Raw genomic sequence first — 24,468 nt, forward strand, 5'->3', positions numbered from 1 at the left:
AATTGTGATGCTGGCGGAGAATCTTGACAGTTCCTTGGACGGCCAGAAGATCAAATCAGTCGATATTGTCGACCATAAACACTGACTGCTCATTGGAGGGTCAAATTCTAAAGTTAAATCTCAGCTACTTTGGTCATCTGATGAGAAGAGGGGAGTCGCTGGAGAAAGATTTGATGTTGGGAAAGGTTGAGGGTCACCAGAGAAGGGGTAGGCAGCGAACGCGATGGTTAGATGGCATCCTCGGGGCGTTGCAGATGAAGTTATGTTATGTTAGGAAGATAGTGAGAGACCAGAAAGCGTGGCGTGATATGGTCCATAGGGTCACGAAGAGTCGGACACGACTGAACGACTGAACTGAAGTTGATGCATTTCTTAAAGTATGCTTTATGACAAGTATGAGTAGACAGGACAAGGCGCTTGGTGGGACACAGGTTTTTCGACCAGGTGCAGCGCCTTTTAAGTGCGGGCTACCAGCCTTCACTGATGGCATCGGTCGCTGAAGATAAGCTGAAAAAGCCAGCTATCAAGCCTGATCAATTGGATCAAAGTAAAGTTACGGTTATTCCATATATACATGGGTTCGCGCACAATCGGTTGCGAGGGCTGGCATAAAAGTGGCTTGTTCTGCACCAGATAAACTCTCAGGATATGCAGGAGGGTTAATCGCACAGGACAAGTCTGTCGCTTGTAAAATGCATCACCAGCAGCACTTCGTGAAGTGTTCCAGGAGCGCAGTGTATTCAGTACCATTACCCGTGGTAAACGATATGTTGGCCAGACAGGGAGATACCTTAATGAGAGGCTGAGGGAGTATACCAAAAAAAGGTTATAGACAAATCAGGCAGCAAAATGACTTAACACATTCGGAAAAGCCGTAACTGCACTCCCGAGATGAGAAACACCACAGTGTTGCACAGGTGCAGGACTCAACTAGGCCGGGAGATTATAGAAGCAGATGAGATTGAAAAATTTGATTGTGTGTTCGGATAATGTGTGTGTTCGACTGGGCTTTCAAAAAGGAATTAAACTTTCTTGCTCAGCAATAGGCCAAGCTTCTTTGATACAGGCCTCCTTGTGAGCAGTAATTGTCCGTGTGTGCTTGCTTTCATTTCGTTCATAAGAGCAAATACAGTAGTTAAGCAAGTGGTCTTTCAATAAAACCTGAGTTTTTAGAGCGCCTTCTCCAGTCTACTCTGTTCCTTTTGTCCCGCACTTAAAACATATACTGTAAACAATTAACTCTCATGGGAGTTATTTCTTGTCCCTTTATTCTCTTCCTTCTGTATATCTGTTTTTCCCTTGTTTTTCCCTTAAGCAGTATATATGTGCAATATGCATATCTAGCCCAGATATAAGTTTTATCAATATTTTATTAATGTTGAAATTCCATTGCATCGAAACAGATGTCTTATAGCCATCGTTTGCCTTTGCGAGGTGTTTTGGTCGTAATAGCTAAGGATGGGGGGGGGGGACTTCTTTTAATTCATAACCCTGCACGCGCACGTATGTGTATACATCTGTGAAATATCTCATTTTAAAGATCAGTATCAGATAAAAATATAACTGATCCAGGGACATAAAAAATTAAGTGGGAAGAATTGGTGGGAAGAATAGTTCCTTAATTAAACCTGTTGAACCAGTAAGGATTTTCTTACAAATAGGGTTTGTATGCATGCATGCTCAGTGCAGCAATTATTATTAATGATTATACTGTTTCTTTGCACCTCATTAGAAATAATATAGCTGTCCCCCCCCTCTCTTTTTTTTTTCTTTCATTCACTGTATAATGCAGTGCTCCTCGATCTCTTAATTGAGACCGAGGGGAGGTCAATGTGGTGTGAACTGCAACCACAGTTCCGAGAGCAGGTCGCGGAATCGGGCATGACGAAATAATTACAAAACTTGGAAAAGAACGGATACCCAAAAAAGCTTATTGAATGCGTGTCCAGACATCAGATCGACAAGCATTTGCAGCCGATGCCTACACAAAATGCAACGTCATCATCTCGACCAAAAGGCATGCTTTTGTACATTCTGGGCATAATTAGGCAAAGGCATGGGTCTTCAAGAAGCAAATGTGCATACTGGCCACATGCCATCCAGTAAACTGCGAGGGGCTCTTTTGAATTTTAAAGAGGCTTTGCCCCATTCAAAGATGCCAGGTATCATACATAAGATACCATGTGATGATCATCTTAGACTCTGTCTACATAGAGGAGATGAGAAATTTGACAAGTGTGATAAAAGAGCCCCGATGCCACTAGAAACCTGACAGCATACCAAATGCTTTGGTAGAATACATGCAGAAATAAGGGCATGAAACTGCTTGGGATGACATGATAATCATTGCTACCAATAGAAGTCTATCAGCACAACTGTGCTCGCAATCTCTGATACAGTCAATGCCAAACACAGAACAAAGGGGAATCTTCATCGTGCTTATGCAAAATCATTATGTTGACCTGTCAAAGCTACTTAAAGGTTTAGACGGCCGGTTCTTGAATGAGAAACTTGTAGGGTTTCCAAATTTTATACTGTTTTTTGAATTGGTTAGTGGTCTGAGACACATTCTACCATGTTCGGCTGTTGAAACATGAGCCAAAATAGTGACGAAAAAATATTACATCACAAATTTCTTAGCAGTCTGAAAGGAATACCATGAAATGGTTGATGTACAGTGGACTCTCTTTCGGACAGACCTTAATGGGCTATGTAATAACAAAGTTTAGAAACCAACAGCAGCTATAAGAACATTTTTTAATACCAGCAGAGTACCTGTAATATATTATAAAGCATATCTACACACTGGTAATAACAGCAGACAGCATTAGTTGTGAAAGCCTTTTCTGACCTTCCTTCCACTCAAGCACAAATATGCCACCATACACTCCCGTAAGTACATCTCCATGACTAGGTCTAAGCTGTATATGCAATGCGTCATGGAGTCATCCCTACATGAGGCACTGCTTCTCTTTATTTTTTTGCAAAGGTGCATGGAAGACATCAGGGAGTGCCCTTCTTGCACAGAATCACTGTATACAAATATTTTTTATTGCTTACTTCCACCTTGCCAGTGGCAATAGGGATGTCAAATTCCTGGAAAATTTAAAGGCTGAGAAAAACCATATTGAAAAATTTGGAAAAATATTGAATATTTTCATTCATGAAGAAATGCATATACTTGCATTAAAACAGCAAATAGTCTTTTCTCTTAGCAGTTTGTTGCTCATGAAAATGTTGCGCCACATTTAGATGGTTATAAAAGACATAAATGACACCTCTGATGGTTCTAGAAGATTATCCTGCCTTATTTAATTTACAGCTTCCACTACTGCAATGAGAAGAAGTGGTCAAAGTTTGGCTTTGTGCATACCAAGGGCAGGAGCAGGTTCATGGGATAGAGTGCAGAAGCTGTGTTCATTCTAACGTAAAGCTTAAAGCATCTAGTTTGAGAGCGGCACCAGAAATGAGAGCAGCAGTGATTCGGAGTATTGCGGGTAGACGAAGTCCTGGGTTTGTTTCCGTGCCTCTTTTCCCTAGTGCGTCTTTTTCACCTCATACATTTTCGCTTGTGATTAGCTTTTTTTAATGAAATCTTATGTGTAGTTCAATCTACGTCTTCTTTTTTTTTGCAGTAAATCATGTGGCAATAAGGTCTGACAATGTTTCTGTGGTTTTTTTTTCTTCCTGGTATTCTCGTCATTTTACATTCCTGTGAGTTATCCTGTACTGTTTGAGGTTTATCTCATTTCCCTTATGTCAAACGCATGATCAAATCTACAGGCAACTATTGTGTATGTTCCTCCTGTGTTCCGATGTATGCTTACTCTTGCTAGTGCTTTTATGTTTTTAAGGGAACGCTAAGGTGCAGTTGAAAGATTACCCCATTTGTCCCTAAATAAGCCATGCGGAATAATAAGTATCGACCACACTTCTACATTGTAAGCAATATTCTAATCATTTAATCAGAACGGTGCCTTTTTTTCATTGTGTAATCATGGTACATTAAAGTTGACCACAATTTCCAGTAGTACAAGAAGCCATATGTAACAAATAAAATTCTGCCCCGTTTCTTTACAGTCAATACAAAACAGAAACCTGAAATGTCAGTTCTGTACATTTTCCTGCGATGTTTCTTAGTTTAAATTTCACCACAATTTTTACTCAATCATTGACATGGCAAGGCACTCTAGTATCGACGATGTTTTTGTGTTCGCTTCTTCCTAGGTTGTTCTAATCTGTTCATTTTGAGTTTGTTTTTTTTTTTTTCTTCCATTCAAATTCGATCATGTCTTTAAACTGGTTGGGACACCAAATTTTAAGGCTATACAAACATATTACGGGTTTCTGCCTTGTGTAAAGTCATGCAAGGCCAAGTTCTGGGCGCAACAAACTTTTATCATATATTTTATTCATCTCCAATGAGCTGTTAAATCTTTCTCCCAACTGAGACTCATCGTTAGCACCATAATTAATGACACATGAAACACAGAAGGGTGACATCACATCTTAGTAACGTGACAGACTATCAACGGCTCAACGACGCTCGACATCTGCATGAAACTACAACCTGACTAGCTTCTCTTCGCACTTCATTTGAAATACAAATAAGCGAAACGAGGCTACATTTCATTATGTTAATGCTTTGACACTCAGCTAGTGGAAGTGGGAAAAACAAAAATGCAGCATTTCAGCATACTAAATTTTTCCAGTAGATTAGGCATTGATCACGAAGCTTCTCAGGCAAGCCTAAATTGTGCAAGCAAACCTAAATAACAGCAAAAAAATATTTTTCTGCACCCTTTCCAGTGTTCTTTTGTATTTAGAAGCAGCCATCTATTAGTACAAATTTTCAAGCTTTATTTAAGGGCATCATACTTAAAGCTTTTGTTTGTTTTAGCGAGCCCTCCCATCTCTATTGACAATGTGTGGGGCAGCTGTGATTCAGTCACTGGAAAGGTTTGTCTTCACTGAAACATGCATGCAGCACCTAGTTTCAATGGAATTTTGTTTCTGCACAGTCCTATTAGGGAAACCAAACAAATGGTCCCACATCGCTCACCTTATCCTAGAATTTGTTGCATTCTGCGGCCTCTAATTAAATATTGCAGTTAGAATACAAATACCTATTACACTTTCAGTGGTGATCTAACACTTATTTGTATAAGTTTGAAATGTTCTTCTTCAATGTCATAATGAAGAGTTGTGCTGCCATTATGAATGTGCCTTATACCTATTCACTTAGCAAAATGCTGTCTTGCTTCTGCACATATTGCTTGAACTTCATTTAGCAATAGTTCTTCAGTAAGATAGTGCAATTAAGTTAACAAATATTCATATTTCATCATTGCTGTTTGCCACTATTGCAGCTTTTCTTCTAGTCTTGAACGAGTATGCAACATCTGGCGAGAGAGGCACCAGCCAAGATCACAAGAACATGATAAAAACTGGTTTGGACAAACAGCTGCTAGACACAGACAAGTGTTACATGTTAAGTTAATTTTGCAAATTTGTGTGCTTACATAACTATATCTAATTCACTGTGCAACCAATACCCTTGGCTATTACAACAATATTTTGCTGCCATTCATACAAGTGCTGAAGAATGTGGTTCAGCAATGTCTGATGCCTGAAACATGTCATTATTAGAATAAATGATTGTGATTCATTGCAGTGGTGTGAACACATATCACCACCAAGTGTTGTAGTTTTCTTTGTGTTCAGTGCACTGCAGGCAGTGTTGCTTATATATCGAAATCCCTGGAAGCATGCATGTAGAAACAACTGAGAAGACAACACTTTTGCAAGATCAAAATCAATAAATATTTTTATTGAAGTGCTAGGACAAGCAAATTCCAACATGAGGTGCAGGATGCGAATTACAACCAGATATCCCCATTAACTGAATGGATTCTTGAATGCAATTGTGAAAGGCAGCAATGGTGTCCATGTCTCTTTGCCTGTTTGTCCTCTGAAATGCATTACAGTGGGATTAATTAGCGTGGAAAGTTCTGTTTATTTCGGTATGCATACATTTACCTGTCTTGTGATAGTGCACAATGCTGTCAGCCAGAAAATTTGTCTAGAACATGTTTGTATGCAAGCTCCACTCTAACAGCAATTTCTTAATTGCCAGTAGCATGCAGCCATGGACCTGGGTGAAAATAAAACATACAAGTGGGAAACATGACAAGGCATTCAGGTAAAAGCTCTGTTGGTCCGCGGGTGCAAGCACCACTCTTACGAAGCACCATGGCATTATAAAACACCTCGTGTCTGAGCACTTCTTCCTTTGATTGAAGCAATTCTGTTTTTTGTTAGCTCATAGCTCAGGTGCTTGGTTAGAGCCTCCCTATCCGCCACCTGGGAGACGCGCTCTCTAGCAGTCAGGCTCTGCCGAGAGAAAAAATGTTGTCTGGCTCTGCCAGATGCAGCGCACGATGTGCGAGATGCTGCGCTGAAAGAAAAAGTATACTTACCTGCAGCACACATGACCAGCGTGTTAGTGGTGCACAATGATGGGCTGGAAGGAAAAGTACTTACCAGCAGCATATATGGCCAGCTTGGAGGTGTTTCTCGCGCTCTAACGCACACACCAACCAACTGGTACCATACAGCTGCAAACTTCACCTACAGCTAGGTAAGATCATACAGGAAGCACAAGGACCTTTACAAATGTAGTGGCAGTGATTTCGGCAGAGATGAAAGGCTCAGTCAGTCTAAGGCAGTGCTCTTCTCAGAAGTAGGAATTCACACTTATTCCAAGTACGTGCTAGTTTTCTGGGTTAAAAAGAAAAGTAATTTGAAGTTAAATTTTCATACTTGCTTGTGCATTTCCTGCTTCACATTATCTTCATAGATCTGTGCAGAAGAGTGGCATAGGGGTTCCATTCCACTTTTCAAAGATATTCATGTCCTGAAGATGTAATTATAAGCGTATCTTCGGTGGTGCTGTCGAGGATTTGCCTTTTGATACTCTCTTTCTGAAGCTCAGTTGGCTTAGAAAAACCTAAGCTGGACAACCTAGGTTTCTTAGTAGTATGAAACCTCAGTTGATGCCCAGCTTTCTTGTTGGCTGGCTCCCTTGAGTTGTGGGACTTTTGTTGCTTGTTAGTTTCTTCGTAGATCTTCAGCACAGGGTCCAAAAGCTTGCACGCTTTGTTGTGCACTTCTTGAGAAATTTCTTCTTTCATTGTATATTCCTTGATTACTTGCATCTTGGCCACAACCAACTCTGAGTTTGCCACGCTTGTTGAGGCTTCTGCTGCCTGAACACTTTCCAAGATGTGGAAAGCCTCACTTATCTTCGAAGTTGACAACACTCCTAGAGCAGTTTCAGGGATTTTCACAGCTGCTATTTCTGGTGTGCTAGCTATGACCACACCATGAATGTGTTTGCAAACTATTATGGACATCAGATGATCATAGCAAGTGCATGCATAGCTATGCACACACACCATGCACACACTGCATGCAAGAGGGCAGCAAGCACCATCTTTCACCTTTGAGACTTTGTATGCGAGGCCTTTTGTGGACTGGGATTGCACAGTCCATGTTCGATCTTCATTCCTCTCTATAGATGCTGGGCTTGCCATGGCAGTTCGATGGCTCTTCTCAATTCGACTCATCTTGCAGGTTCTCTTTTCTTTTGTGATGTGGCCTATCCTCTTCATAAGAAAATGGTATGTCATGTCCATCAGTGCCGAGATGAGCTTGTCGACATGGTGATTCTTCTTGCCTTCCAGAAAATTATGCTTTAAAGTCCTGTGCATTCTTTCAAGATGCATGTTTGTATTGATCCCGAGGCCAGTTCGAAAACTGTAGGCCCACATTTCTGGGCGGTAAGCATAGTTTGCTTTAAAATACTGCATGAACTCCTGCAGCCTGGGGTCGTTGTTGGCCAAAAATGGCTCAAGAAGCTCAGTCAACTCATTCTTGTCAAGGGATTCTAGCAGTGTGCGAACTGTCCGGTAAATCTCAGCTCCAAGTTTTCTTCCTTTGACTTTCTCCATAATCCTTCGCCTCCAGTTTTTGTCCACATGCCATGAGCAGAGCAGTCGGTGCTGAGGTGGACCCATGACAGTTGACCAAGCCTTGAAGAACTCAGATGCATCATCTGACATAAAAATCTTAGTTGATAATGCTCCTGTGGAAGACTTCAGAGATTCAAAGAAGGCTGTTAAAGTTTTTTCATTTACTGTGCTGGAGATAAAGTATGCCATAGGCAGTCCTGCTCCAAATTCATCCAGCACCAGAACAGTCACTAATTCAAACTGGTATCCTGTTGTTCCATGTGTGGAATCAACACAGACTGTTCCTGAGCCCAAAACCTTCAGAAGGTCTTCCTGTGGCTCCGTCATTAGAGCAAGAGCAAAATCCTTCGTGCTGAACGTATTTGTTGAGTCAACAGCCCCCTGCTCCTTGTACAAGCGAACAACAGGTCGGTTCTTGTTCCTCATGATTTGCACCCATGTGCTAACACTGACAGCATCACTGTCATGACATCTTTCAGGCACATTGAGATTATACTGCCGTTTGATGTTGTGTAAGGTTAAGCGATCGGTCAAATGAAGAGGAGTCAGCTTGACTGTTATTGATGCCCTTATTTTCTTCATTATAGTCTTCATGGGCACTCCTTTTGAAAGGTCACTTGCAATGATTGCTCTTTCCTGGGTGGTCATGGTGAGGTGTGCAATATCTGCATCATGCCCATAATGTGTCCTTTGGTACATCACCTTGACTTCATTCTTTTCTCTAGTAACAATCATAAAAGAAAGGCATGTCTTACCACTCTTGCAGCTTCCCTGGCTCTTCATTGACCGTACCTTGTTCCCTCGGCTTGGCCTAGCCACTCCTGACCTGTGGCATTTATAGTACACCCTTGTACTTCCACCAGCGAGCCTTTTTTCGCCTTGAGGTGCTATGAATTTGCAGTCCTCATTCACCTCCTCTCTCGTTTTCCATTCCTGGAACTCTGTAAATTGAAAAAAAAAAAAAAAAATCAGGGCTCTGTATCACTGACAAAGTAATTTCTACACTCATCAAGCATGACTGTTTGAAAAACATTGTGCACAACACATACTATTACTTACAGTATAATGTAGTCCACATTCCTAAAACTGCATGTGTGGAATAGCTTTTTTTTTCCAGTATTGCTGAGTATCTTGCAATGTTCAGGGAAATTCTACCATGAAGGTTTAGTTGTTGCAACTAATTATTCTGCATATTTATCAATCTTGGGCTGTAAAATATTCTGTTCAAACTACCAGACTATAATTCGGCTAAAATGCCAACCACAAAGGTAGCTTTGCTAGTCCACATTTTTCCCCACAGTATTTTAACATTGGGATTTGCCCGCATTTTTTTCAAGTGGCAGAAACCGCAGTCGACTGTGGAAGAACCTTTTTATCTGTAAAATTGCAGATTCACAGGACCAATTAAATTTGACTGTTGTGCCGCTGGCTAGACCCATAAATACTAGAGAACACTGCACCAGACAGATGCGAATTTGTGTACCGAACATTGTGACAGTTATAGTATCGAGTGCTGCCACACCTGAGGACCATTAATTATTACAGCATATACATATAGCCCCCTTATTTTTTTCACAAACGCAGAACATTCACCTTTGTGAGGACTTTTGACCTGGGATTCGTATTTATATTATGTATATATATATAGAAAAGAATTGAAGGGGAACTGAGAACCGAGGGGCTCGCTATATATAATTGAAAGGAGAGAATAGTCTACGAGCCCAAGGCGAACATTTGGACATATATTTGTTTAATGTTTTGTTGTTGGTATTGAAAATGTTCCCCTTGGACTCATAGACTGTTCGCTCCTTTGAATTATATACATATACATTATATATATATATGGTTGAAATACATGCTTGATCTAAATAGTTGCTTACATATATGCCTTACACCAATGCGTTTCTCAAATGGAGGTGGGTGTGCGAAACCCACGCCCACGATAAAAGAAATGAAAGGTCGCGCGATAGCTCTCCGGCTTTTGCTCTGGTTAGAGTGAACTAGTTCACTCTACTCTGGTCTTGCGGGGTCCACGTAGGTTCAATGTCAATGTTAACTTCTCTAAGCGCAAGAGCGCGCGCGAAAGAAGGAGATAGGGATCGAGAGATGATCGTGCGATTGTTGATACCGGCACCACTGAAACTAGCTGATAGACGGGCCCGCAATGCGTGGCGAGCGGCATGATATGTGGAGGAGTCGAATCCCTTATTGTAGCCGCGCGCTGGCATCAAATGCGCGTTGTTTAACCGATCGATTCAATCCCAATTACACAACGTGCTTCTAGTACGCAAAAGATCGCAGCACGAATACGAGATTCGCGCTGCCCTCTACCTTATAGTCTCAATACCGGTCGCAATTGATTAAGGTTCCGCACCACCTTTCCACATGGCTGAAAACCGGTGCACTAAACAAAACCGGCAATTTCACTGAAGTGCCGATCGAAAAGCGTAGACCATTGTTCTAAGTTTCTTGATATAATTTAACATCTGTGCTTGCCTTAGTTTTCCGGAATCGGCGAAAATTGGCAGTCTGCTACAGCAGAATTTTTCACCGTGGCGAGCGGAGAACTTGATTCGACAGGCTGCTCCATACGAGACCAGCCCCCAAACTGTATTGCGTCATAGTTCGCCAGGTAGCGCAGCCTGTAAAATCGGCTGCTTCGGCTGAAGAATCGAGTAAAACAGCGCTAGGGGAGACGAAACACGTGAACGACAGACAGATACATGCTCTGTCGTTCACGTGTTTCGTCTCTCCTAGCGCTTTACTCGATTCTTAAGCATGTACCAACCAGACCGTATTTGCCCTCTTCTGCTTCGGTTTATTGTCTTCACTAAGCTTTTGCCGCAAATGATAGGTTTTCCTCGATTTCGGAAAATGCAGCATGCATAGTAAAGTGAAATTAGTAATGTAAAAACGTAGCCTTTCAAAAGGTACCTGTGGTCAGCGGCTGAGCCGAAATAACGCATTTTTTTTCCCAACTCGTATAAATATACGTATATGATGGGGTTGAATTCCAAGCTTCTCGAAGCGTCTGACATGGCAACAAGCGAACAAAAAATAAATGAAAATAAATAAATAAAGAAAAATATCAAATAATCGAAATTATGCTTCCTATACAAAACCGACCACAAATACAGGCAAGAACAGTGCAGCGCGGACATGAACACTATATGTACACAGCTATATAATAAAAACGAGACATGAGAATTAATCAAGCTCTCAGAAAAACGGTCTATTGCGAATATATGGAAGTATTCACGCTTCCTAAAGAACAAGAACTAAAAAAAAAAATTTGAGACGCGGCAATACAGTCCAGTCTGACATTAGTCTAACATTTATATATCTAAAAATGATCGAGTACATCTTAAATACAGCTTCCAGAAAACGCCTCATCAAGCTAAATGAATCGCAGAATGCCCTGCGAAATTTTGAAAGGCAGCGGATTATATACACAGCGCATATCGCCGAGAACATGGAAAAAATAAATTATGCTTACATGTATTGCGCATGCGAATTCGCCTGTACCAAAAGTTCAAGCCGCGAATGCTCACATCGCAAAACCGAATATATATATATATATATATATATATATATATATATATATATATATATATATATATATATATATATATATATATATGGAATCACACATGTGCTGATCGAAGAACGAGACAGAAAAAAAAAAATAAAAACGAAGTATGTATATAATTACTTACCTTTGTCGTTCGCGAAGGACAGTTGCCGATGTTCGGCTGGGAACTGGTGTACGTCGCTATAGTGACGAGTCAAGTTTTCCAGCGTCGAGAGCCCGCAGTTGCACTCATCACACTTCAGGACAGCTCCTTCTGCCTCCAACTTGTGAACATTTCTCTTATGCTGTAACATGTTCTTGCGCGCAGTGAAGACTTTGTTGCAGATGTCACAGCGCCGATCATGTAGCTGACGATCATCGTGATTGGAATCACGGTCAGCGTGCCGAGGATCGCTTTCACCCTGGTTGGAAATCTCTGCAGCCATTCCGACAGGAGCGGGCAGAGTGAAGCGCGCAGCGAGATGCCCGCGCGCGCTCTCAAAAGCACGGGGAATCCAGGGACTCTAGAGACAATCTGGGGAAAACACGTGTGTCCCAACAGGACATGACGTCACAAAATGTCACGTGACTTGTGACGTTAAACGTGACGTCACACGTGACGTCATGTGTGACGTCACACTTTTTGACCAATCAGCGTTTCCAGCCGATCTACCCCTAAACGCTTGTCGCGAAATGCGCTAAGGTAGCTGAGCCACGGTATATGTACTATGGTAGCGAAGGCTCCATAGACGCCCATACGTACAAAACATGGCGGCTCATGGGCTCCAGCGACCAATGAAAATTGGGGGGCCATGACGTCAAATGACGTCACCCATACGTTCATTTTGGCGCGAATTATAAACTTTTTTTTTTTAAACCTCCGCGTTGCATTGACGTGCCTGCATTTTTTGAAGGTTGTTGCCTTTCAGCGGGCGCCAACCTTTGCCATCTAAATGAACTCGAGTTTGTTGTTTACGCCTTTGTTTATAAGCAGTTGCTCCAGCACAATGAAAGTGGTTGGCAAAGGTGGCGGCATAGAAAGGCAGCAACACTTCCAAATAGAGACCACGCATGCAAATTCATAATACAAATACTGCTGCAAGTCATGCAAGTACTTTGGTCATTTACTTTGTCCCTCAGCACAGTAAGGTGCGGTCCAGAAACACTGGTGCAACGGGGCAGTCGTGCCCAGTTCGCCACAGAGTGTACCAAGTGAACAATTATGGTTTTCATGTTCATGGTTTATTGTATCAACCAATAAAATACAGCAACAAATCACAACGATAAAAATGCATGTCGTTGACAGCACAAACAGTAGCGCTGTTTAAGCGCACTAATCATCTCAATGATCACAGCTGAGGCATAGAAAAGGCTTGAAGTAACTGCCACAAAACATCACCAGATATGAAACATGCATGTACAGAAAACAAAGCTATGACAGCTGCAATTGAAATAAAAATGTCACGAATTAGTAGGTGCATCAAAACATACGTGGAGCATAGAGCACTGGGATCACTCTTCAAGTTTAAATTCAACGGAAGAAATTATACAGCAGTTTTCAAGGCAATTTCAAGGTCGCACCAGTCCAGACAGCTTTAGAATCAACAAACGTGCTTAACACAGGAGCATTAGAGCATACATTGAGTCTATGCGCAACCTCCAGATCTGCTCACCGGTGAAAGTCAGCCAGGAAGCGGTAAGACACCGACGGTTGAGCCCACGCGGTCGCAACGTGCCACAGGACATCACTTCCTCACTTTGTGCGGGCTCATCTTGCGATAAAAAGCTAAGCGCGATACACTGCTGTAAAAAGACTTCGCACTGCCCGCACGACGAAGGGGACGAAACCAAAAAAACACGGCTGCAGGGAAATATTAAATCTCACCAAACGGCGACAGAGCAGCGACCAGCAAGGACGTCAAAATCTTCGCGAAAGGGACATTTTCAGACTTGCAAACTAAATTACGCTTTCACGGGCGCACCAAGGCCCGCACCACGGCAGTTCGTGACGAGCAGCAGACAGCGATAAGAAACCGTTTCGTGCTTCGTCAGCTTCGTTATCTCCGTTGCCTTGGTTACCTCTGGCAGCGCCTCCTGACCGATGCAACATCAAGGGGCTGGGGCGATAAGAGTGTTTCAAGATTTAAAAAAAAAAGTTAAGAATGTATTTATAAAATACCTTACCTCATGCACAAACGAAGTTATCAAAATGTCTATTCTTTTTATGTTGATTGATACGTTTTAATTTGTAGTAATATAATTTCCTAATCTGAGTAGTTGGCCCCCCGACCTGTGGCTATGCTGCGGTGCCGCTGAACCGCTTTTGGGCCCAGCCTTCGCCACCATTCTACTTCCGCCATGGCTGAGCCTTGAATGCACGGAAAAGGCCGTTAGTCCTGTTAGCCACCTAGTGGGGATAATTTGCATGTATAAAAATTGTAAATGTTTATGTCAGCACTTTTAAGCAGCTTATCTTATAGGAAATTTATTATATGATACTTTATTTTACTTTTACATTAAAAAAATAACATTCTAAAACGTTTCAAAAGAGTGAAACCGAAACAAAATTGCGCCGACTATTTGTGCGCATTTTGTGCGGCACCGCGTGCCGCACAAAATGCGCACAAATAGTCGGCACCGTTACTAGACTACCGGCGTTCGAAAGATGAAAACGAAAAAAAAAAACACGAAAAATTGTCAGAAAGTAAAAAAAAAACAGTCCCGCCGTTATCTAAGAATTGTCAGTAGGTTTTACACGGAAAATCTGTTAATATTTAAAAAGTTATGAAGCCCTGAAACTTATATACCCGGATGAAGGTTTCCGAAGTTTTGCAGCTCCTGCAGGAGCGGAACGGCCGTGGGAGTGCGCGAGATGTTGATGATTTGCGCTGCTTAGACTAGTCCAACATTAGCTCACATAAAGCGCGAACTTCAAAAGTAACGCTCAGCCGGATATTGTCCCACATATGACCGCTCGCTTATTTGTGGGGCAACGCAGATTAAAAGTAATACATATCACAGTCAATCACAAAAGTTAGGTCACCATACCTGTCTGTCACAGTATATATATGGTCAAAGTCCGGGTGCTTAATTTTCACATTTTAATTTATTTGCCAATAATTTATTACAGCTATCTGATGGCAATAATTAATTTGCAGGAAGACGCCCATGTCATTGCAATCGCATAAATTAGCTTCATGCGGAACTGTTTAAGAACAAAAAACACCACAGCCAATGCATATTGACTCCGATGCGCCGAAATACTGCAGAGTTGTCACACACACCATGTAACCGTCCAATGCACATATATTGCACTAACTTTTAGACGTACTATAGCCGTACCGAATCATTAAACTATATACGTGCGCAGCACATCCTCGGCGATAAAACGCAGCAAAAGCACCTATGGTAAATATGCAATAGATGTTAGTTTTGTCCAGGACATTTTGGACTTTGCAGGGATATCCAGGGGAGGAATCTGGTTAGCTGGGAGACGGCGAAAGCCTACCCTTCTCCTATCATTTGCCTCTCATCGTTTGTCACAGTTCGCCATTTCAAGTCGTCGTTTGATACATTGGTCGTTTCTCAGTCATGATGAGTCTGCCTGCGTAGTCATCGTAGTCCTTATCACTCATTTAGAATCAGCAGTGGTCATTACATGTCGTTTCATATATTGGTCATTTCGTTGTCATTAACAGTAATGATGAGTCATGCCTAGCTATTATAGTCATTACCACACATAGCTAAGCACTTTTACTCATTTGTAATCAATTGCGGTCATTACATGTCGTAGTTTGATATACTGGTCATTACAAATCATTTTTATCATTATTAACCATTATTAGTTATTAGCATTAGTCATTATCTCTATCAATGTCTATAACTTTTATTGATTACCTATCACCATCAATCATTTTCATTCTTGATCTCTCTCCTTGCGCGTCCGCTTTTGCGACTGGCACACCAGTGCACAGATGCGACGCACAGATAACAGGCACAGCTTCTGCGCATAGATTTTCGTTCCATGGGCCTAGAACGGCTTTCGCCCTAAAAAACAAACGCATCCAGTCTCAAAGTTAACGTGCTTGCACATGCGCGCACAAAAAAGTTTTCGTTTACCACGCAGACGCGAGGCGAACGCGCTCAGAAAGGAAGCAAACCGCGCGCTCAGAGCCGGCGACCCCGGTGGCGACGTGTCCCCGAACAGTGGCGCCCTCAGCAGAAATAGCGGGCGCAACTGTAAACTCCCCAAGGACGCGCTTGCCCATTGACGGCGGCGCGACGCAGCAGGCCGCACCCAGTGCGCTTCCATCGAGCGGCCGTGGTAGTTTTCATCATATTTGCTTTAGATGCATACATACCTGTAGTATCTGTGTTTTTGCTGCTCGGAGCATATGATGCACTTGACACTCTTGCACGACGCACAGTATTTTTTTTACCTTAAAGGCTCGTCTTCGTGCACGCCAAAGCATTCGGATTTTGTTCCTTTGGTGTACGCAATCAGATGCACTTCGTTAGGAAGCTATCGTTGTCTTCGTACAGCCATTTGCAAGGGCAAGGAAACCGACCGGCACAAATGAGTCTCCTGGAGGGTTCATGCTCGTTCACTTGCAGAGTGGATCGCTCTGGATGTAGAACAGGGTTGGTACCTGACCGAGATTCGCATCCGATATGCAGGAAATGCACATGTGTCACCAAGTCGTTGATTCCGCAGAAATCGCGGCGGAGGCAGAAAGGTTGTGGATCATTTCACAACAGAATGACCATTCGCTGTGCACTGACAACCTTTTCACCACTGCGACCACATCCGTTCTGAATCCTGAGGGCAGAAACCGTGTGTTTCCTGCAGGTGTGCATTCCGGCCGGGACAATGACTTTTTAGGGGGTGTGTATAAGTGCCTCTCTGCCGAGCTTCGTAGATGAAATCCTATAGCTGCACGATTGTAGATGACGCGAGGAGAAAGCGACGCCCATTGCACCATGCCGGCGCCGCGGCGACTCAAGACACCCCGCGCATATGCGGCGCTCGACGTCACAGGAGACGATTCCACCTAGCTCTGCAGCATCAACAAACCCCTGGCTGCTTTGCCCTTTGAGATCCCTCTCTCTGTCTCTCTGCCTGCGCGCTCTCATGTCTGCCGAAAACCTGCACACCGAGAGCGTCTCATTCTGTCACGTCGAACACGGCCCGCGCTACAGGCTCTTACAATACGAAGATAGTATATGCGTGCGTTGTGAGTGGATTGTGAAAACGCTGTACATTCCCCCATACTGCGTGAACATGATATACTTCAATCACTGTCACTACTTTATGCCCCGAGGCCAAAAAAGGGCAGAAGCTTTCGCTTTCTACCTGCGTTGGCGTGGCCTTTTCGTATGGTGTGCTTTCGCGTCATCTGCTACACTGCCATCCAATGTGTTTCTCGCCCGCTCCCGCATGATGGCGCCACATCCTCCCGCAAAAGGCGGATTGCACGTGGTGTCTTCTTACTTGTGTGTGTCTGTGTTACGCTAAATACTTTTTTTTATGTCTGCAAACCAACAATCTCAGCAGTTAACTTCCTTCTCATACCAGCAGAATGTGAAGAACAGCACCGTGTGCAACCCTGAATTTAATTATCTGCTTTTTTGCTGTGCCTTCTGTACTCCTCACAAGCTGTTTGCTGCACTACAAAAGGTAAGGGCAGTTTGTGCCATCATGGCTGGTTCATGCTGCCCTTATCTTTTGTAGTGCTGCAAACAGCTTTTGAGATGGAATATAGTGGTTGGTGTGTACAATAACAAGGATGCAAACCTTTTGCTCCTTCCTTTTTTTTTCCCTTATGCCTTCTAGTGTTTCTTGTAGAGTGATATGCGACCCTTACCTGCTTCCTTTTCCTTAGTGCTTTTTAGTTACGATAGTAGAATGTAACTATTAAAGGCATGCAGCCATTGCATTTTTTTTCAGTGCATTCTAGTCATGCTAACAGGAACAGCAGCAATGAAGCAGTCTTGGTTTCTTTTTTTGCAGTGTAGATTTTTTAATGGATTTGATGTGCCCAATGCTCAAGTATTCATACAGTTTTCACAAGATGTATGTATGACCAGCATTCAGTTGTTGACATGCATGCGCATATAGTATTATGAAATGCAACACTGGTGATGATGGTCCTTTGTGAAAGCACCTTTTTCTGTATACTAAAGCTTTTTCATTCAAATTTGTTGCTTTGTTTTATTTTGTACAAACATTATGCAGATAGTTCGTTCAACCACTGAACCAGTTTTGTACACTTTTGCATGCCTATCCCTGTTTATTTCTAGTCATTTCCTGCTCTTGTTTGGAGTATGATTGTTTTCGTTTTCATTATTTTTGTAAAGAGATCATTTTAAGCTCGGAGAGAACTGCATTATTATCTTGTCATTTTCATACCACTTGTAGCGTCTAGTTTCTGTGCTTTTAACTTCGTAGTGCATTGTTGAAAAAATCAAATATATGATTTACATATTTTGTTTCCTAGCACCTTTTGCAGTTATTGCCGAATCTTCCAAAGAGCACCTAACGATGGCTGTCCACCATGCAGTGTGGCATGTTTTGTAACAAAACATATGTACAGATCTCACCTACTGTTCGCAGTTTCAATGTCTGTAAGAATAAATGACAATGTGCATCATTCCTTTCATGCCATGTGTTCATGAGTTGGCTCTTTCTGGTGTTTTCTTCCTTGGTACAATATTAGGCTTCGGAGAACCGCATTTTGTCATTTGCATACGGTTGCTTATGACTTTCTTTGCTTTTAACATATGTGAGATTGTTTAAGTTGCCTATTTTCAATGTATAATGCTGAGGAAATTAAAAAGTTCTGTAGCTGACTCATGTCATTTTCTAGCATTGGGTGTAGTTACTACCAAACTTTCCAAAGAGCACCTAACTGATGGCCGTTAACCGTGAAATGTGGCACGCTTTGTAATAAAAAACATACAGTTCTCATTAACTAGACAACAGTTGTAGTGTGTGAGAATTAATGATCTACAATTGTACATCAGTTTAGCATGCATCTTAAAGGGGCCCACAAACACCTCCCGAGCATTGCTCGCAGACTATCTCTGTCACTAGGTTATGCTGCGATACACGTCTGAACGTAATAAAGCACGTCTACGCGCAGCACAGGTCCCTCAATCCTATTCGAAAGTTGGCGCTCTCTTTCCTTCCACTTTTGCGGTCCCTTGTCTCCTCCGTGCAACGCGTCTACGTACACGCGTTTTCGAATGACTATTGGTCTGCTTCTTTGCGACGTCAAGCATCCATAAAACTACCACTCATGCCAAAATAATTGTAATACGCTTAACTTTTAGTTATCAGGAAAGAAAATTAGAATGTTTTCCCAAGCATCCTTGGCCGACATTTACGTGTGGCCGACGTTCGGAAAAGGGTCGGCAGCCTACTTAGTCGGCTAGTAAACCACGGCAAGCGGTCGGCCCGGAGGTGGCCGCCAGCCATTTCGGCAAGTAGTTCGCAGCGGGCTTTGGCCCGACTTTTCGGGTTGACTAAATGCCGGGCACGGCGCCAGGTTAATGGCAAGAGTGAAGCAATGCGTCGGCCCGACTGTTGAGGCGGTACATTGAAAAAAAGTTATGAAGAGCACGACTGCTACTTTTTTTTTAAATTTGCCTGTTACTTCGCTTTGGTTTTTCGCGATGTTATGTAATTTGCGCTTAGTATGGAACAAAATGATACATGCTATTTAGTGTAAATGTTTTGTTACATTAATTAATGCTATTGTTTGTTTAACTTGTCGCTCACATTTTTAGTGAACCCTATAGCTGTTAGTAAAATTATTTACCGAGTTCTGATAAACAGCAAGCCACAAGGTGACCGCGATTTCATGTGTAGATCATGTCATTATACTGTTTGCTTGTTACGAAGCGCAGCAGTAGGTGATGTAACATCAGTTATATTCTGGCGCACAAGCTCCCGTACACCCCATTTAGCCCGTATCATTCACTGAAATTCGTCCGCTATATGGCAGGACACTTGAGTAGACGCAACTTCGCATTGTAAGGGAGGAAAAGGCTATTGTGTAAAATAAAAGAAGCGGACAGAAGAGAAAAAGCACACGGGGGCAGAAATTATGCGTAGGGCACTGGCAAGCCTTGGCCTCGGCTAACGCTCCGGCAGGCAAGCAAAGAGACAAATTCTAAAAACACGACTGAATTATGGCTTCTATATTTTCTTGCTTGTTATTGTCCACTCCTGGTCCGCGAGAGACATATTTTCTCAACGCATCCTGCATATCAATATGAGTTTGAGACCCCTATGTTACACAGGGTGATTGAAAATTAAGAATATTTATTGAGAGCTACACGAGGTGCGCGCAATAAAAGAAGCTAATTGAAAAGAATTCTTTCCTGAAGCAGCTGCCGCAATTTCGGGTTTTTGTTGTGGCTTGCAGACTAATAATATGGAGAACTTTTAGTTTTAAGGGGTGAACATGTATCGGAAGTGATTAAAGCGAATTATCTGGCGTACGTACTAAGCCGAGAGATCGCTTGTAGAATAGCCCTGCATATGGAAGGAATGCTGCATAAGTCCAGAAACTTAAGACTTCTGCTTGAAAAGTACCGGGATAAGAGAGTAGAAACGATCATGACGTCATAGGCATGAACTTCAACCATTTACATAGCAGGGAACCAAAGAAATCCTATTGATAAACATGGAAATAGCAAAGCACACTGGGACAATAAATAATGTTTCAGTAAAACAGCAAACAGTACCGAACATATAAGGCAGCGGCAAGAAATATATAATGCAGTGGGTTTCTGGTCACACGTTGTATATCAATAATGCGCAGCTGCAACAGGACTCCCTCGGGAGCTCTGACCACCTAACAAATTTCCAGACAGTCGATTGCTCGATCCTTTGTGCTCACACATATACGCGTGAGCCGCAGGCTTGCGTCTTTCAAGACAAGAACCGAGTTCAAATCACTTCGATGTACAAGTGACCTTCCTGAGGTGGATGTGCCGCGTCAACAACCTCCGGATAAAGCTTTGCTCTCCAAGAGCTAACAGCTGACTATATCTAGGTGAGACGCACTAGCATGGGGAACAGTAGACAACGGGGTCACCGAAAGAATACGATCGACCGCGTTCCTATTCTGCCAAATGATCAATCCCACGGACTTCACTACACGTTGTTCGAACGCTTCGCGCGGCCTTCCACTGTGCGACGAAAAAGCTCACGGCGCTAGGCAGCGGAATGTCCAAGCTGCGACGCAGTCCTTAAGGACACGTGTGTGAGACTCGACCTGACCAAATTTGATACAGTGTGGATCAATATGCCAGCTGTAAAGCCTGTCTTAATTTGGTGGGGATCGAATACGCCACACTCAGTGCGCCACCGAAAGTCTCTTACAGCATGCAGGAGATTGGGTGCAACAGGCGTCTCCCACTTCTCATACCTTTGGCACATATGTCTAGGGGCGCAGAATAGCAGAGCGCTTCGCAGAGATTAGATACTGCTATGGCTATCCATGCTCCGTCTACAAACATCTCCTCTAACTATGCGAACACGTGCGCCTGTCTTTCCCCTGACCATGCACTACAAACATCTGCCTTCTACTTCCAAGCCAGTATAAAAGTTAAGGCCGCCCAACGTAACCTATGTGATCCACCAACTCGGATGCCCAATAGCGCACAACAAAGGGCAGAATGAAGACAAGGCGGAACCCAAATAGGCGCCACCACCTAGCTATAGTGAAAATATAATCAAAGTACATTGACTTTGCAAGAGGAATACACAAGAAAACACGTGCTAAGCCATGCAGGGTCGTATCATTGGGAGGCTGGATCAATAAACAGTCAAGGAACACAGATGTGGGAAAATTGGCACTTGTGTGCACTAGGCTTTATCAGAAGTTTCGCGCATACGTTAGTTAGCTATAACTTTAGGATGAACAAGATGTCCGAGATTATTGAGTTAATAGTCTATCCCGACATCGGCACGATCGAAGCCGTGTGTGACGCATGCACGTACGCACGCACGTACGCACGCACGCACTTACGCACGTCAGCAGTCGCACAGAGTAAATTGTTCCACGACCTTACAAAGTGGTACGATGGAATAGTTAATAACAATTGAAAGAAGGAAATAACAATTAGGGGGACGCTCAAGCTTCCCCTTAACATTCGACGGGATACAACGCCTTCTCATTCTTCTCTCTATTTCTCTATTTCGGTGGACAACCGCAGTTAATTGTAAATTGGTTATAGAAAAGTAAAGGCGCAGCATCTGTCACCCCGGTGGGAACCTGAACCGCATCTCCATATTTACTACCACATTCCGAATATTTCAGACAAAACTCGACAATACTCAAGCGAAAACCGAGTTAGCGAGGTGGCTTTTGGACCAAATGAGCTGTAAAGCTTCGCATATATACCTATATGCTGCACTCTCGACAGACGAAACTCGGGGATATTGCCGACATGAGGATAAATGGAACAGCTTGGGACAAATATTTGCCCGCCTCAGTTAAAACACGGGGATTAGGAAAGCTTTATTCCTGATATATCAATATGCCGAGGTGTCTTTATCCAGAACACAAATGTGGTCCTGATAGTTTTCAAATAAAAATGAAAGGCACGCAAAGAGCCGATCGCCCGGACGATTCGCCTGTCGAACGTAACTTCCGGCGAACACAAGCATTGTGCAAGAAGTAACCTTTGGTTCTTTTGAGAAAATTCAAAGTGATTGCGTTTTGAGAATCCCGCGCAACATGACGAGGATCGATCGGCTCCTGCACCAGTGGCGGTCTACATTGTGTTAAATTCTTCAACGTCAGCCTCACACGCAGAAATATGGTATGAAATGCCAGAATATATATAAAGTTCCTCGAATCCCCTTTTCCCCAGCCCATCACTGCTGCTATAATATATCATTAAATAACATTGTGCATATCAAAGTAAAGTCTCCTGCAATACAGCAGGTTTCCCCTCTACGTTTCATGAGGCAGTCGGCTTAGCAGGAGAAAAGTGGAAAATTCGTATAATTGAAACAGCTATTTTTATGCAACATTGAATTATACCGCGTGCATGATCATATACTGACACTATATCATTTAAGCCTGCTGATACAATTATACATCGCGCAACAGAAGGTGAAATTAACTGTTATTTATACATATTTTGAAATAAAGCTTTAACCGCGCGCTAATTGAGCCGCGGCGGGTATGGCACACTCTGTAGTTGATCGCGAGCTTGAACTGGTAGGCGGTGATTGTCTGTTTGAAGCTTACTTAGTATTAAGTGCCTAAGATTTGCGCGGTAAACGGAGGGGGGGGGGGGGCGTGAAGAAGAAAGAAAACTGCTTCTCGCTGCGCGGGACCCGCTGCCCCCCATCAGTCCATCTCTTCTCCCTGCGGCAAAACGGAAAAAACCACGGGGAGGCGAAAGGCATCGAGGCACCCTACCGCGGGGGCAACAGGAGTGCCGAAGCGGAGAGAAATAGCGGCGAAAAAAAAAATGCATGCACCGCACACAGAGAGATTCTCGCTGCTTTTGCAGCTTCTTCCCCCCCTCCATCCCCCCCCCTTCTAGAGGTCACGTGGCCAAATGGCGGGAAAACACCTTCCGCGCGAGCTAAGATGCGCGGCGCCACTCAGTCGACGGCCTTCTCCGTGTGGGCGCGATGCCTACTGCCTAATTTTATCGTCAGCTTTTATTTCGCGCAAATTCAATCTGTCTCAACCTCCTGCAGCAGTCAGCATTTGAAAAGAACAGCCCACATATGCAGCTGATGAGTGAAGCCGCCCTCTACAGATTCTTCGTGCCGAAGTTCACCAAAACATGCGTATGTACATGATCTTTCGGTCTTGATCAGAGAAGCTTTTTGCTCGATTCGATATTATACTGAACATAATAATGTATTGCTTTCGAGCATATGTTCATCTTGTTATATACTCCTTGCATCTTTCTTTTCATATATATATATATATATATATATATATATATATATATATATATATATATATATATATATATATATATATATATATATATATATATAATTGGTGTGGGCGCTGATCGCACAGGAAGACTTGCTGAGCCGTTTGGAAACAAGGCTGCGGTTGGCTGCGGTGGCAGAATTGGCTCATTTTGCTGCAGTCTGGGTCCTTGGGTATCTCCTGCCCCAAAATGCTTGTCTTTTAATATGGAGGGACACTCACTATACCATCAGGTAAGTCTGCGGGGAGTTGAAGAGAGGCTGGAGATTGAGATCTTTTTCCTGTCTCGATTGAAAAACTTGAAGGTCTGGAAACTCTGCAACCAGGACAGAAATGCAATTGCCGAAGTTGTCGGCGTCGCACTTGCTGGTGGCTAAGGGAAGCCGCGATAGGCAGTCTGCGTCGGCGGGCGACTGGCCGCTTTTGTAGACTACGTCGAAAGTATACTCTGGGAGGCGAAGGGCCCAGTGCGCAAGACGACCACAAGAATCCCGAAGGTTTGTCAGCCAGCAGAGAGACTGGTGGTGAGGGACAATGGTGAATGGCCGTCCGAGTAAATATGAGCGGAAGCGTTGGAAGCCGAAGACCACTGCAAAGCACTCCTGCTCCGTGACCATGTAGTTCCGCTCAGGCTTGCTCAGAGAACGGCTTGCATATGCGATAACATGTTCTGGCCCATTGCAGCGCTGAGCCAAAATAGCCCCAGTGCCAACACCACTTGCGTCCGTATGGACTTCTGTGAGTGCTGCAGGGTCGAAGTGGGGTAGAATAGGATGCGACGTGAACAGAAACTTCAGCTGACGAAAAGTGGCTTCACACCCGGTGGTCCATTCGAAAGAAGCGCCCTTGTGTAGCAGACTTGTCAGCGGTGCGGCGATGTCAGCAA

General features: G+C 43.2%; 1 protein-coding gene across 1 annotated transcript; it reads right to left on the reverse strand.

The window, feature by feature from the left end:
• Positions 1 to 5,808: 5,808 nt before the first annotated feature.
• Positions 5,809 to 12,057, reverse strand: LOC146204646 (uncharacterized). Its single transcript, XM_084589343.1, has 4 exons — positions 11,750 to 12,057; positions 8,789 to 8,974; positions 6,040 to 6,154; positions 5,809 to 5,971 (listed from the first exon to the last, which is right to left on the reverse strand). Exons 1-3 carry the CDS (start codon positions 12,048 to 12,050, stop codon positions 6,126 to 6,128), a joined length of 516 nt encoding a protein of 171 aa, XP_084445469.1. The 5' UTR covers positions 12,051 to 12,057; the 3' UTR covers positions 5,809 to 5,971; positions 6,040 to 6,125.
• Positions 12,058 to 24,468: the final 12,411 nt, after the last annotated feature.

The sequence above is a fragment of the Amblyomma maculatum genome, chromosome 1 (genome assembly GCF_055883805.1).
Source record: "Amblyomma maculatum isolate TAMU_Amacu chromosome 1, ASM5588380v1, whole genome shotgun sequence".
NCBI classification, from domain to species: Eukaryota; Metazoa; Arthropoda; class Arachnida; order Ixodida; family Ixodidae; genus Amblyomma; species Amblyomma maculatum.